The sequence below is a fragment of the Engraulis encrasicolus genome, chromosome 13 (genome assembly GCF_034702125.1).
Source record: "Engraulis encrasicolus isolate BLACKSEA-1 chromosome 13, IST_EnEncr_1.0, whole genome shotgun sequence".
NCBI classification, from domain to species: domain Eukaryota; kingdom Metazoa; phylum Chordata; class Actinopteri; order Clupeiformes; family Engraulidae; genus Engraulis; species Engraulis encrasicolus.
Genome location: NC_085869.1, coordinates 17,991,177 through 18,006,248, shown reverse-complemented (window position 1 = coordinate 18,006,248; position 15,072 = coordinate 17,991,177). Strand labels below are relative to the sequence as shown.

Genomic DNA, 15,072 nt, shown 5'->3' with positions numbered 1-15,072 from the left:
TGGCCTACCTGTTTTCCATATACAGAAATCCAAACTGAAGATGTGCAAAAATGTTGACTTCAACTGATTCGTATTGGTGATGTTATATTTAGGGGGGAATGTGACTCTGGCCCACAACTCATCTGAACATAGTAATGACAGCAATAAATACATAGCTTAACCCATAGCGAGGATTAATAATAAAAACAGCATTTCCTTTTTGCTTATTGCTCCACTGTGCATTGAATGTCGTCCATTACGCATGTCCAATTTAATTTCATGCAATTAAGCGTGAAATATACTTTTTTTCATGATCAATACTAAGTTATTGACACACAGTCTATTGCTTTACACCATCAACTGTTTAACTTACTTTGGCATTTTGTAGCCTACTTATCTCTTGGTTCGAAATTAATGGTTAGAAATGCACGTGAACGCTAAATAACAGACGCGTAAAAGTAGGCTAAGTAAAAAGTGGTGAACATTTCCCGGTGTGAAAATAGGTTACCATCATCTTACTGATGACATCTGTGTCCGTTTTACTGTGCGGTGGACTTAAATGTGATGCGGACAGACATAGCTTACAGTCAAAGCACTCTGTGACTGGGGTAGTTGTCTGTCTCCATACAGCTCACAGGGTGGGATCTGCTATTCGGGAGCGCTGAGTTTGTCAGACGTAGTGCGCATGCTCAGTACGCCTTTCAGTACCTGCCACTAGAAACCTTATTTCACATGGAGCAGCTTCAAGTTGACATCCATTTGCGTGAATGCTGGATTCATGCTACAAGGTGCTGTTGAGAGACAACGTCGCTTGCCTGCAAGACAGGGAAACAACACTATCTAAGAGGAAAGCCAAGCAAGACTCTACTGTCTTTCGGTTTCGATGTTGTGGGATATTAACGATGCGCACGAAAACGTAACTTTTATTAAGTTTATTGAAACGGACATCATCATTCGCGCTTTTTTCTTGATGTTGGATTGCATCCTTGTGGGGATGAACAGATACTGAAGTAAGTGTTGAAAACTCAGCAGCTGATTACATTTAACCGCGAACCTCGGCAAAGAGGAGTTAAGTGTAGCCTGTCGCATGCTACGTGCCAAGCGTTCTCACACTGACTGACTTATTTCTGAAGAGGCTCTGGCGGAGGAAAGAGAAAAGTTGCTGTGGGGAGGTTCGCCAACGGAAGGATTTTTACCTCGCAATTTGTACGAACTCTGTCCAAAAATGTCTAAACCTTTAGATCACGTCAAGCGCCCTATGAATGCCTTCATGGTGTGGTCTAGGGCACAGCGGCGAAAGATGGCTCAAGAAAATCCCAAAATGCACAATTCTGAGATCAGCAAACGACTCGGCGCGGAGTGGAAACTTCTCACCGAGTCAGAGAAAAGGCCATTTATTGACGAGGCGAAACGGCTGAGGGCCATGCACATGAAAGAGCACCCAGACTACAAATACAGACCGAGGAGGAAGCCAAAGACTTTAATGAAAAAGGACAAGTTTGCTTTCCCTGTGCCCTACAACCTTGGAGAGCACGAGGCGCTGAAGGTGAGCTGTCTGCCCGGTGGTCTGTCCGAATCCCTGATGAGCAATCCCGACAAGGCAGCGGCGGCGGCCGCAGCAGCCGCTGCCAGAGTTTTCTTCAACCCCTCCATGTCAAACCCCTACTCATTTTTTGACCTGAGTTCGAAGATGTCGGAGCTCTCGCCACCAACGTTTCCGTACGCGTCACCGCTGGGCTACCCAAGTGGCGCAACAGCTTTCTCTGGAACAGGAACTGTCGGAAGTGGGACACACACCCACACTCATCCATCGCCGGGCAACCCAGGCTATATGATTCCATGTAACTGCACAGCGTGGCCTTCGGCTGGCCTGCAGCCGCCCTTGGCATACATTTTGCTACCCGGCATGGGTAAACCTCAGCTTGAACCTTACCCGGCATACGCTGCTGCGTTATGATAGTTTGGAACAGCAGAGGAGTTTAAAATGTGAAAGAATATCATGCAATAGTTATTACGCATGCACAGATTTGTACATGTGATACAGTGCTCGTCGTATCAGATATCACATGTGTGTGTATATTAATTAATACCTTTATGTAAGGTTTTTGCTTATTTAGAGAGCTCTCTAAAAATTTAGCCATCTCCTGGCAAATCCCAGAGGGAAAAACACAGAAGGATGGCGCGATGCAGAGCTGGCGAAGGGGATGGTAGGAGACGTTTGCCCTTATCAATGTGAATACTCGTTTCTAAAAGGTACCAGCTTTGATTTCTATCAATTTTAGCTGCACCTGTTGGACTAACCTGTTGAGATCGTCTCTCACATGCCCCCATCCTCAAAAAGTATGAAGGACACAGGTATCTCTATAGTTTGCTGTCATTCCACATGTGGCCAGCCAAAATGTGCAGCTGCTCATGCAGGCCTATTTAGGTGTTGACTTTTACAATCACGTCAATCGTCTGACACAGCCTGTGCTGATCTCCTATCAATCAAAATGTAACGGACTGTAAATGTGTACAGGAAGAATCCAAAAGTTAATTTACAATCTTTAGTACTTTAGGAATGAAGTTGTCTGGGCTGTTAGAAATTCACTGTATATTTTTCATTTTTTTGAAATCCTGTTTCATAGATGTATGTGATATTTATTGTTTAGTGAAAGCATTATGGTGACTCTGCTGATTGGACAGGGGACATGCTAGTCCCTCAACATTTGCACAAAACACATGAAGTGCATATACTGTCATTAACATAAATAAAACGCATCCCTTTCTTTGTAAAACTTGCCCCAAAGTGTTAATTAGTTGCTGACCATTCATTCAGTACCTATACACGAAATAATCACCTATATCTGTAAGGTGATTTACTGGCGTTCGTGTTTTCAAAAACTCGTTTTCACTAACTCTTAATGAACTTGTATGTTATGTGTTTTATTTAACACCACTTACATGTACTTAAAACTTTTAAATCCTAGTTCACATGTTGAACAGAAAGGTTATAATAAAGCGAATGCGGACAAACAGAAAAAAACGCTCTGTAGTTCTTGCTGAATTGCTAACAAGATTTGTATCTCCAATGCCCTTGCGTGGTCAGTCCAGGTGAAGTGTAAGGTATCCTCCAAAGGCCGCTTTTGTTCATGCGTTGAATAGAATTACTCGAAAATCTAAAGCAACTCATTGTAATCAAGAGCCAAAACCCTGATTTATCACAACTTTAATCATGAATAGGAAGGAAGATAAAACTGAGTAGTTCTTCTTTTTAAGCCCTCCATGCCCAGTGAAAAGGAACCTTTTAGGCCGGAGAACAGGCGTCTCTTTCAGCCGCACACAAGGCCTCATCTAATTGTATTATTCTCACCATGTCCGCTGAATTTCTTTTTACGCGCACAATCAGGACACCGCCACTTCCGTGGTATTTTACGTCTGTTCTCACAGGCTTGGATTGAAATTCCATGTGGATATACTGGGTGTGTGTGTGTGTGTGTGTGTGTGAGAGAGAGAGAGAGAGAGAGAGAGAGAGAGAGAGGGAGGCCGTGTGTCTGTGCGCGCGCGCTCTCAATATAAAATATGTTCATATGGACGTTATTTAAGCAAACTGACCCTCTTAGATTACATTAAGAAGTTAATTCATACGGATCTGTGCGATTATGCAAAACTAATTTGGACTGTCCAGGGATAATTATCTCCGACACGGTTAATTGAGCCCTTTCAGCACTCTGCATTCTCTGTGGTAACACCCCGATCACCGCTCTCCACGGAACTTCCTGCAATGCCCAAGGAAGAACGCTCCAGTGACCTTTTACTGTGAATGACACCGTACAAAACATTTTCAAATGCTTTTTTCTATAGCTTTGTGGCGTTTTATATTTTTTCCTTACATATAATTCTTCACTATGGTGTTTTTTTATTTGATTATTTTTTCAGCTACACACCTTAGTCCAATTTGCCTGTTAGGCATAAGCCCCTCTGACCTTTGCAACCTGGTGTGATACATTGTTGTGAATGAAAAAAGAGGCATTTCTGTGCATCCCGGTATTTTTCCCAGCTGGAGTTTCCCCCATCACCAAGCTATTCACTGATTTTGAAAAGAGACAGTCGCTGGCGGGGCTACCAACACTTTTCTGACCAAAAATCTCTGAAAAGGTTGTCAGGTTTACCAGAGAATGGCCATTACTATCTCACTGACCATTTCCCTCCTTTCTGCTCTCTTTTATTATATTTTACTTAGGAGAAGGGAAAAGAAGGCTGAAAGAACTTTTTTTCCCCTCAGTTGGAGCATTTAGACAGTCGAGGAGGTTTTGTCTGGGAACAAAACGTGGGTTGGGAGGTTTTGTGAGAGTGTTGTTTGTTGAAGTGGGGCTCAGCAAAAAGCGTCTGCTTTCCCTCATTGTGATGAAAGCAATCAGTGGTATTTGGAAAACTGTTAGCATTGTGCACTTCTTCTGTGTCCATTGTGGAGGATTTCTTTTCACAAGGGTTTTTTTTTTCAGGCGATCCAGCTGGCCAGGGTGAATAGCACTGCAATGTGTACATGCTTTGTCCCACCAAGCCCTTCAAGTAGCCCTCGCTGAATAGAGTGAGTTGACACTGCATGACAGTGAAACAACATAATAAAAAATACATGAGCACATGAATAGAGGCAGGCGCATAAATAAATAAAATGGGTGACCAAAACTGGATAAACTGAATGACAAAACGGTGAAAGGCGAACAAAAAGATATTTAACACGCTGCATTAGCATCAGAATGCAATCTACAAGGCAGAACAATTGATGAATAGGTTTACCGTTCCAAGAAAGAAATGGACTAAATGCCTTTTGAATAGATATACTTTTTTTCCCTGTGCAGAAAAAAAGGGAACTCTATGGGAAAGGTGGATGCAACTATGCAAATAGCCCATTCAAAAAAGTTCAGAATGCATTTTTTTCCAAGTGTGCAACAAGAGCAGTATATCAAAGGTTTTGCCGTGACCGTGAAGTATACCACATGGTAGACATTTATTTTTCCTCTGTAGGTTCAGGGAAAAGCAAGATGTGTAAGCCATCCCTTTTGACTGAAGAAAATACACACATTTTAAGGTGCCTCACTACAGTAATTCATGCTTTCTATACAGCTTGTGAAAATGGCAAATTGCGGAAATTGTTAATCTAAATTCAACCTCGTCGTACACTTAACTGATATGAGTAATACATATTTTTATTTAGACCATGTACTGTATGATGGCATCTGTGGTCCAACAATGTTTTGCACAAACTGGTTGCAGAATTGAGAAGTCAGCAGTGGGTGCCTATTTTGAATTATATTTGGAATCTTAAATGTATTAAAAAAAGAAATACATGTTAAGGCAAGGCCAATACATGTTAAGGCAAGGCCAAGGCTGAAGTTTCAATACCCCCCCTCACACACACAAACACACACACGCACGCACGCACACACACATACATACACACACACACACACACACACACACACACACACTCACACACACACGGACACACACACAAACACACACACGCACGCACGCACACACACATACATACACACACCACCCGAACACACACACACACACACACACACACACGCACACACACCGCATCTCCAAATGGTTATGGCTGTTTCACGGCAGCATTCTCTGTGTGTACTGAATTAGGGGGAGAGGAAATATTATCAGGTAATATTGCTGCATTTTCAAATAATATTTAAAAGACATTTTACTTGGAGCATAATTTACATTTTAAGGTATTCTTGGCAACAGCACTGACTTCACAATCTTTAATCCATAGTGCTGTTACCCAAATCTTTAAGAGTGATGCTTCTCTTTCCACATTGCTGGTCTTGTGTCGCATTTATGATCAAGACACAAATTTGATATATGATTTGATTATGTTATGTCGTCTTGTTACATGATATTACATTACACTTGGCTGACGCTTTTATCCAAAGTGACTTACAGTTATTCTAAGCACAGGGTATTGGATACAGTCCCTGCAGCAAAGAGGGTTTAAAGGTGCTTTGCTCAAGGGCACCTCAGCCATGGGCAAAGGTAGGGAGTGGTTGGGTAGGATTCGAACCTACAACCTACAACCCTCTGATTTAAAGCCCACCTCCTTAACCATTAGGCCACGGCTTGGCTTTTATTCAGATCTTTTTATTCTTGTCGTCTTGACGTTCAATTCTAACTTGGTCATATCCCCTGCTATGGCTACTTGGTATTTGAATAGATTCCTTGTTAGGAGACACTGGATGGAAAGCAACAGGGTCCATAAACATCTTTCTGCACTTTATCAGAGGGCATGCAAAACGGAAGGTGATGAAAGTCACTGTGTATAGCATGTGATAGGTGTGTGTGTGTGTGTGTGTGTGTGTGTGTGTGTGTGTGTGTGTGTGTGTGTGTGTGTGTGTGTGTGTGTGTGTGTGTGTGTGTGTGTGTGTGTGTGTGTGTGTGTGTGTGTGTGTGTGTGTGTGTGTGTGTGTGTGTGTGTGTGTGTGTGTAGAAGCTCTGAACACAAATAAGTCTTAACTATCAAGCCCCCATTCCTGATAAAAAAAAATCTTTGGGTCAGATCGTTATGAAATGCAAAAAAATCACAGAAGTCATGTGCTTGTACCTTAGCAGTTTGTGCAGTCTATTCAAACACCACTTGATATTTTCACACGTCGCCACGGGGATGTCTAGATTTTTAGGGAGTCAGTGTAAAGGCAGCATAGCTGAGGTATGCTCTCCCAGCGTGAAATACTGTCAGTGACATCTGCGCTGGTTTCTTCAGTAAGTAAGGCAGCCTGGCTTAAAGAGGATTTATAGTATCACTGCTTGGTGTGCTTCTCATGGACACACACCTGAGTGAGTTAGATAATGAAGTCCTTAAGTTAAGTATAATTAAGTCCTTAGTCTAACCATCCAGACATGTTCACAAAACACACATTTGGATTTCTGAGTTCTTGGGAAAATATTCAAATTACTGAAGCAACACTGCTGAGGGAATGCCTGCCACTCAGACAACAATGCTGAACAGACTACTACCATGTGAAGAGTGATCAAATAAAATGTTAGGAACACTGCACACCTCTGATGTTGTATAGTTTGTGTTATTCTCCGTGATTTTAGCTCTCTGATATAATGTTTTGCCCATGAAGGATAAAAGATTAATTAAAATAAAAGTTGTTCTTTCTTTTCTAAGAAAAACTTTATGGATTATTATTATTATTACTATATTATTATTATTATTATTATTATTATTATTATTATTATTATTATTATTATTATTATTATCACATTTAACTGTAGTTTAAGATTTGGGATTGACTAATAAACAATAATGAAAAAATCCATTGATCGTGGCATGAAAGCTCCTCAGTAGTCACACCATAACAGGTATTTATGATGATGAGGATTGAGATATGGTCATATGGATATATATAATATATATATATATATATATATAGAGAGAGAGAGAGAGAGAGAGAGAGAGAGAGAGAGAGAGAGACTTTATTATTATTTGGTCTTTTTTACTGTATTCATGATAGTACAGTGCAGATGGTGACAGGAAGCGAGTTGGGAGGGAGAGACGGGGAAGGGTTGGCAAAGGAACCCGAACCCGGGTCGGCCGCATAGCAAACGTGTGCCCTACCATATGCGCCATGGTAGGGCTGAGAGACAGACTTTAATACTTTGATTTGAGGTTTGAGTTATCGATAAGAAGCCACATTGAGGTCAAGAAACATATCATCATATTGCCCTCTGGAAAACAGTTTGTAATAAAACCTACATCTGCTTGTTTTCTAATACACTATGAAGCTTGAAATTAACATCACACATTTTTATTTGCTTGGTCCTTTCACTGCTTTAATGCCACTGCAGCCAGACATTTAACAATGAACCACCAGACCTCTGCCCCATAGCATAAATGGGATAACGTGCAAAATGTTTGCAAAACAAAATCTAATGTAGCCTAATAAAATGTAAGTGCATGTTATTTCAGTTCAAGTGAAATAATGTCTAGTTCAAGCAGTGTTATATACAGTTCATGTCACTTGGGTGTCTACAGGTAATTATTATACAGCGGTGCATTACAAAGGACAGATCATGTTATTTCTCACAACAGAAAGTTGAATGTCCAAGAGTTCAGAACTATCCACAGCAGTCTGGTGAGGAGAGGTCCCCAGACATTCTTCAGGAAGTTTTTGAGTCGGGGGAAAAAAAAAAGATGGGTGTGTGATGATGGGTGGGATTTTGGATAGCAGAGGTTGATCTTTCGCCTGGACAGTTCCTCTCTGTCAAAAAACCTCAAAGACATAACTCACCACCGCAGCTCATTTTAGGCAAATCAAAGTGTGAAAAGTCTCTCCTCGAGCAATCTCTCCATCATATGGGTTTGTGTCAGGAATGTTTATGGAGGCAATGGACTGTATTACCTGTAATCTCTGGAGAAGGGGGGTGGGGGGTGGAGAGAGCAGCTACATTTCCCATTTCTGCATGCTCCCAGGAGGGGCAGAAAAACACCCAAATTATCTTGCATTGCACCTTTTCCGCAACACCTCAACCAACGTGTCAAATCAAAGCTTCAGAAGCATCCATGTCGCCAGCCGTGCCCAAGGTCACCTGGAGAAATGAGAAATCTATACACCCGCTATAATCAGACCACGTCCTCTGATGTCTGCCTGCACTTTTTTTTTTCTTTTTTTTTTTGAAAGAGTTGCCCAAGTTTGTGTGCAAGTTGTACTGTACATAATGTGGAGAGGGCACTGAGTCTCACTCCATAACAGCAGCAGGGCTGGACTGGCCATCTGGCATAGTGGGCATTTTCCGGTGGGCTTTGCACCCTCGTGGGCCCCTATTTTCAGAAATGTGGGGGAAAAATATATATATATATATTTTAACATTTCTGAAAATAGGGGCCCACGAGAGTGCGGTGCCCACCGGTGAGTCAGTTCTGCGCCACTGATTATGAGGGGCCTCTTAAAGCCAAAAGTGCCCGTGCCCTATTTCTCCTTCAGTCCAGCCCTGAACAGCAGCCCGAGGAGATAGTACATCAGGTGCTAACCAGATTAGGAGAGGTGAGGAGAGGAGAGGAGACGAGAAGAGACGAGAGGGCGGCTTTTGGCATACAACATCAGGAAAAAAAAGTCTGTAGGTTCTCTTGATCAAACTGTCTGCTGATAATAAAAATACAAACTTAAAAACGAGTTAGGACATGGTAGACTTTCTTGCCGCTTTGTGATCATGTCGATGTAGACGTTCAATATATAGCCTTACTGACAGCTCTAGTACCATAGCTTATCAAAATATTTGTTATACTTATTTGTAGCCTATACTTGTTATCAAAATTCTTATTTCAATAAGTTTGTACATAGTGAGGAATCAGCATGCTGTGCCTTTTTAAGTAAATGAGAGTTTGATATTGTAAGAACAGCACAGCAAGGCTATGTGTTTATCATCTACTGCAACAGTGACCATTGGCTGTCAATCTTAGGGCGGTTTATGTCAACATGCCATGTGCATGTGCACGTGTGTGTGTTTTCCTGAAATACACCGGCCCTCTCTGTGGCAGATACGGTGGAAGCGTATCGTGTGATCATGGCCGTGTATTGTTAGCGTAAATGTACACAATTATACAGGGGTGGTTTACTTTGCCTTTTGTGTTCTCATCAAATTACTCATCGTTTACCCGCAGGCCAGGAATTCATCCAGTGAAGTGGAGCAGCACCACCAGATTGCCACAGGGGAGAGGACAGGACAGGGATTTCCTTATGATCTTTGCACGAAAGGATGTCAATTAGACCTCTCTGTTGCTAGATAGGTCAAGACAAGTCAAAGGTAACACATTTTTTATGTAAGAAAAGACTTATGTTTCAGGACCTTCAGATCAAGGAAATGTTAATTTATTCAGCAGCCAAGCTACATGTAAACAAAGTAAGATCTTTAAAATGTGTATATGCTCTTATCTCTTGAAGCCAAAATAACTCTAGGTCGTGAAAGAAAATGTCTTCAGAAAATGTTCACTTTTCTACAATATTCATATAATGTTAAACCTAGATGTTATTCACGCCACCTAAATATTATACTCTCCGTATGACTATAGTACATTTTTATGTAGTTTTACATTTATAGTAGTAACTTACACCAGACTCACTGTACATGAAGTGGACTCTCCTCAAGCATGTGTGTCTGTGTGTGTCAGTCATCTGAATCTGAGCACAGCAGTGTTGCACAGCAGCAGAGGGAGATAAGGCCTGTGAGGTCACTCCTCAGCCGTCTAAGTCCAAAGCGCCCACTGCTGACCAAAGACCAGTACTGCACTCAAAATACACATGAATTTCAAAGAAAGGCCAGACTAAGTCTCATTGCATATGTCTGGTAAGTTAATCCAATGATCCATCCCACTATAAATCCAAAAAACAACAAACTTTCCTTCTTGAACCCAGAATGTCACCAAATGCTCTGTCTAAGACCATTACTGCACATTAGCTCAGAGAAGACCAGAATGAACCTCATCGCATAGATATCAGATGTTATCACATATCAGATGTTGCATTATCTTGTTTGCACTGATGGAAGAGGTTAATGAAATGCACAATATCCATTCTGCCATCAGTCAAAACAAAAACACGTTTTCATTATTGAAGAAAAATGTCAGAATATTTTCCTTATTGAAAAAAAGCCAGAACTATTCTTGTGCTCCAAGCTGTGTACATACAATATAACGAGATAGCTCGTAGATAATCACTTCTCTTCTTGCTTTTACCACCTGCATGACACCTTCAATCTGAAAACCTACAGCAATTCTACTGTATATTCATCAGTGAAATGTCATTAGCACAATGGTTATGCATCAAACTGATTAAGGATGGAGCTATGCCCATGTAGCTTTCTAGAAATAACACCGCTGAAGTTAAACAGGGCCATCCTCCTTTTGTCAACAGCTTTGAGAAAACTTTATGGGGCCAAGCACCAAGCTGCTGTCGCCTCATATCAGATGAAAACCATATTTACTTTTCTAATTTGCAATCATGGCCATTAAACACACCTAACAGGATACACTTGGGCTAAATATAATGTCTTGTGATAGGACAACAGTTCTATTAATCGTATTAAACACTGTAGGTGCAGAGATGAGAAGAAGAAAGGAGGATGAAAGAGATAGACTAATGAGGTCACAAGAGCAATAGAATCGGAATCGGAGGGAAATGGAGACGGCTAATAGTGTTTTACTTGTTTTGAGGATGTTTCATGTCCCGATCCTGTGTGACTTTCATGGTGTAAGGGATTAGGTCTTATTCTTTCTCTCAGATCAGATGAGAAAGCAACTGATCGCAGTGACTTAACCCCCGGATTAGGGCTGTCAGATAGCTCGCTTTTTTGACAAGCGATAACACATGTGAGAAATGATTTAAGGAGATTATTTTCACAGGTCTAGCATTTGAGACAAGAATTAATGTCAATGCTGCCGCTTTTGTACTTTAATACATAATCATATAATTATTGGAGACAAGATGAAGGTTTAATTGAAGTTTTTGAAAATGGGGCTTTTATGCGAGCTGCATGTTCCCACTGTATCCACTTCTAGGACCTGTGTGTGGGGAGAGCTATGCCGTTTGGGGGGTATATTCATCTCATTTCTGTGTGAACCCATCAATTAAAAAAGGAGATTTGCCTTTAAAAACGTCCTGTCGGCTGATGTGACATTTTTTGTTCAAGTTCCATATGACCGCTGGCAGAGATTGTAAAGCCTCCCTCTTCCCTCATATTAAATTCCCAGGTTTTCGGGGCAAAATAGATCTATCAGAAATAGAAAATAATGAATTTGAAGAGAGCTAGCCGATCGCCCCAGGAAGCAGTCACAAAGAATTACATCCCTCAGAAAGACAGGACACAGGCAGCTTAGATAAGTACCTGGCAGTTGGCACTCTCTCTCTCTCTCTCTCTCTCTCTCTCTCTCTCTCTCTCTCTCTCTCTCTCTCTCTCTCTCTCTCTCTCTCTCTCCGTGGCGTGCCACATGTGCCTACCAATAAGGCAGATTATTTTCTTTGCCTATTACAGTGGAGATCTGGGGGCTTCAGATTGCGCCGCTAATGAGCAAAAGGCTGAATCCTTGTGTGTGTCTGAATGTTGCTCCACTCGTGCGTAAGTGAGATGTAATGTTTCCCCCTTCTTCAGCCTCTTCTTCGTCTTCTTCTTCTTCCTCCTACATTTCTTCGAGCACTTATTAAAATTAAAAAACTTGCCTACATTAATTCACAGGCTTTATTTATTTCGCAATAGGATTATAATACATGGAACCCTGATTTGAAATTCCACTGGCTTTGCATTGTGGTGGTATCACGGTTTTGCACACGCTAATGCCTGTATATGTGCTTTAATTAACAACAGTGGCAAAAAAGAAGATGATTTTTGCCAAATGATAGGCAGTGTTGAAAGTAATCCATGTGTAAGGGCATTTTGGGATGCCTGGCCTCGTTGAGCAGTTTGACAGCTCTGGCATCAGAAGAGAGTGGGTTTGTATATATGGGTCTGATTATCAGAGAAACACACAAATCTCTCAACACAGCCTGTGTTTTCTTAAGAAGAATTCATTTATGTTTGGGGGAAAAAAATAAATATTACTTTGTTATTAATTATATATAGGCCAGGTCTACAACAGTCGCACTGTGGTAGACTAACATGTTATCCCGTGAAAAAGTCTCATTTTATTTACAATGATGACACATGCCCACTCCATGTCACTGAAAGTAGACATCGTTACAGTATTAATTTGACAATTGCCTTGATTTTGCGAAATTCATTCCTTTTCCAGGGCCATGTGAAGTCTTATGATCATATGATCGCTTCGTTGATAGTGAGTAAAGCTCAGGTGTTCCTAATATTGGTCGTTTGATGTCTAACACTTTCAATAGCTGAGCACTTGTTCCAAATATGCAGAAACATGCAGTGTTGATATTGAGTAATATGTTTGTATAAAGGTTCTTTTTCTTTATTTGACATGAAAGTAAATGTACATTTAAAGTAATTAATTTTGGTATGACATGGTATCTTCAGACTGGGACTGCTGGTCAACATTGACCAAAAAAATGAACCCCACATTTTACTAGTCTTTAACTATGCCATGCCATTGGATGAATGCAATGCAGTGTTAAAAAAGTACACATGCTTACAATAGTGAAACATTTTTCTTTCACTTTACTTTGCACTTTTCTTCTTTTCACTTCCTCCCCATTTCTTTTCTTAACATTTCTGTTCTTTTCTGCTCTGTTCTTTTTCATTCTCCTCCTCTCCTTTCTGTCTTATCTTGCCTTGTCTGACCCTCGCAGAACAGTAGAGTCGCGCAGCACAGCACAGTCAGTGGATGCAGCCACTGAGGTCCTAGATAAAGTTTAGCTAGCTCTGTGGAGAGAGAGAGAGAGGGGGGGGGGGGGCAGGGAGACGAGAAGAGAAAGAATGGAAGAACAAGTGTGTGAGAGGAAGAGCAAGAGAGAGAGAGAGAGAGAGAGGGTGCTGAAACTGCCACACACAAAGTTTTTCAAGCAAGTACAAATCTGCTTGTTTGTAGTAATCTGAAGTGGGTCATGTGGAAAGGCGCCTCCTGAATTGCTTTTTTAAAATGGCTTCTAAGGTGAAGCCTCAGCTTTTGCACCTGAACTTTTTCTTGTTCTGTGTATGTGTTTACATTTCAGGAAAACTTCCAGGGGGGAAAATTCCAGTTAGGCCTAGTCTGTGTTCAAACATTGGAGAGCTTTTACGGGATTGTTAAGAGAGACAAGTGTAAAAATACACATGCTCGACAAGCCTGTACAAATAATGAGGCCTAGATTTATGTATGTAGGACGCCATAGAAATGCGAAGTCAACGACGGCTGCTGTCAGGCTAATTTTACTGTTACGTCATTCACTTTGCCATGGCGCTGCACGGCAAAAATTGATATTTTCACATTAGCCTATAACAGTGGATGTGTCTTGATCTGCAAACACACAGACAGATGTTTGAATTCTTCATTCTGCCGAGTAGAGCAGAGCAGAGCTGAGCCGAGCGGAGCCGAGCAAAGCAGAGCAGAGCAGCTCTTCAAAATCCGCCGCCACTCTCGGATTCAGATGTGGAACCGCTCAGAATTTCACCCTGTAATTTGATTTACAATCTATGGTGACAGCATTGTTGTTTGTTGTTGTTGTCACAGTGTAGGTATTATGCTTTGGTGTGACTTGTCTATTTTTTTCCTAGTGACTCCTGTGAGGCACGTGGGGGTGTGCAGGGATTGGTGTGGGGGGGTTGGGGGGGGGGGGTGGCAACATGTTACAAGGGTGTTTTTGTTTTGGGGGTTTCCTTCTTGGCTGACCCTGGTCCCTTTTCAATGCAACCCAGCTGGCCTTTATCTCTGATGCGCTGTGTTCAACTGCGCCTCCCTCTCCTCTGCTCTCCTCTCCTCTGCTCTCCTCTGCTCTCCTCTGCTCTCCTCTCCTATCCTCTTCTCTCCTCTCCTCTCCTCTTCTCTCCTCTCCTCTCCTCTCCTCTCCTCTCCTCTCCTCTCGCAAGGCTTATGGAATTTTGCCCCTGCAGACTGCAGTCGGTGTGGTTAGCATTGACTTGGGTGTCAATAGAAGGGTGTTCGCTTCACAGCCAGCAGCTACTGTGAGAGTAACATGAACATTTGGATCAGATACTGACTTTGTTTTCTTTTCTTTTTTCTTTCCGTCTCCACTGCACTGATGGGCAGCTCCAGGGCTGACATTTAAAACATCAGCATCACCAAAACAGAATTCACATTAAAGGAGAGAAAGAGAGGGAGAGAAAGAGAGTCAGCGGGAAGGAAGGAAAGCGGGAGAGAAAGGAAAAGAGAAGGAAAAACAAGATCCTGAAATTCCAGTTTTGGCGAACGCCACTGACCCAAATTTCTTGCCCGCCTGTCTCTCTCTCTCCATGACATGCTTGCGCAAGCTCAGGCCCCAGGGTGACATCCTATCCCCTACGCCGAGTGCCTTGCCAGTTGCATTTACATAGCACGCTTAATGAGAGATCAACAACCGGGCGAGCGTCTCCAATATAAAGCTTTCTTGTAAAAAATAATGAGCGAGTGATTGATCCGTACTCAAACAAACCGGTTTGCTGAGTTAA

The 15,072-nt window shown here is 41.8% G+C and overlaps 1 protein-coding gene across 1 annotated transcript; it reads left to right on the top strand.

Annotated features, from left to right (window-relative positions):
• The first annotated feature begins 754 nt into the window (after positions 1–754).
• On the top strand, positions 755–2,985 carry sox21b (SRY-box transcription factor 21b). The gene has a single exon (XM_063214485.1). It carries the CDS (start codon positions 1,205–1,207, stop codon positions 1,934–1,936), a length of 732 nt encoding a protein of 243 aa, XP_063070555.1. The 5' UTR covers positions 755–1,204; the 3' UTR covers positions 1,937–2,985.
• Positions 2,986–15,072: the final 12,087 nt, after the last annotated feature.

Coding starts and splice junctions, on each gene's coding strand:
- sox21b (XM_063214485.1), top strand. CDS start 1,205: ATGTCTAAACCTTTAGATCACGTCAAGCGCCCTATGAATGCCTTCATG.